We start from the raw sequence: 552 nt of genomic DNA, 5'->3' as shown, positions 1-552 counted from the left end.
CAAGCAAAGAAGTGTACACATGCCAAAAGACAATTGATAATTTCCTTTGCAATGCAAATAGCATGCCGGATAACACTTAACAATAGAATACCAACAGTCTTTCTAGGTCCGCCATCCTCGATATGATATTTTCGATCAGCAATGGCTCCCAAGATCTGAACCCCCTGATGATTCTCCAAAATCTCGTTAGTGGAACCCAGCCCGTGAATCCCTTGGAAATTATCCCAACTCTGATCAGCAATGGATCCCAGCCGGTGAACCCCTTGGAAATTATCCCAACTCTGATCGGTGGTGGATCCCAGCCAATAGGTCCTCTGGAGGTTTTAACAGGTGTTGTGGAAATCATGAGTCTACTGCGTAATGGATCCATGCCCTCTCCGCGCGGTGCCCCCGTCAATACCTCAACCCCAGGGAATTCCACTGCAGACTAACAGGCGTTCTATGGCAAACTACAGAACGGCTGAAAACTACGGGGAGTGAGCTTCACTGCGTTATGTAGTCTCCTGTAGCAGAAAAATAAACAGTTCTGGATTTGCAGCATGTCTTGCTTCA

General features: G+C 46.9%; 1 protein-coding gene across 1 annotated transcript in view; it reads left to right on the top strand.

Moving 5' to 3' along the window:
• Positions 1–466, top strand: part of LOC119589459 — a 2,774-nt gene extending 2,308 nt beyond the window's left edge. Inside the window, exon 3 of the mRNA XM_037938062.1 lies at positions 98–466. Within this exon, the coding sequence (XP_037793990.1) occupies positions 98–431 (334 nt within the window). The 3' untranslated portion in view covers positions 432–466. The remainder of the gene's footprint in view (positions 1–97) is intronic.
• The last annotated feature ends 86 nt before the right edge of the window (positions 467–552 follow it).

The sequence above is a fragment of the Penaeus monodon genome, chromosome 25, assembly GCF_015228065.2.
Source record: "Penaeus monodon isolate SGIC_2016 chromosome 25, NSTDA_Pmon_1, whole genome shotgun sequence".
NCBI lineage: Eukaryota > Metazoa > Arthropoda > Malacostraca > Decapoda > Penaeidae > Penaeus > Penaeus monodon.
This window is presented reverse-complemented; position numbering and strand designations above follow the sequence as displayed.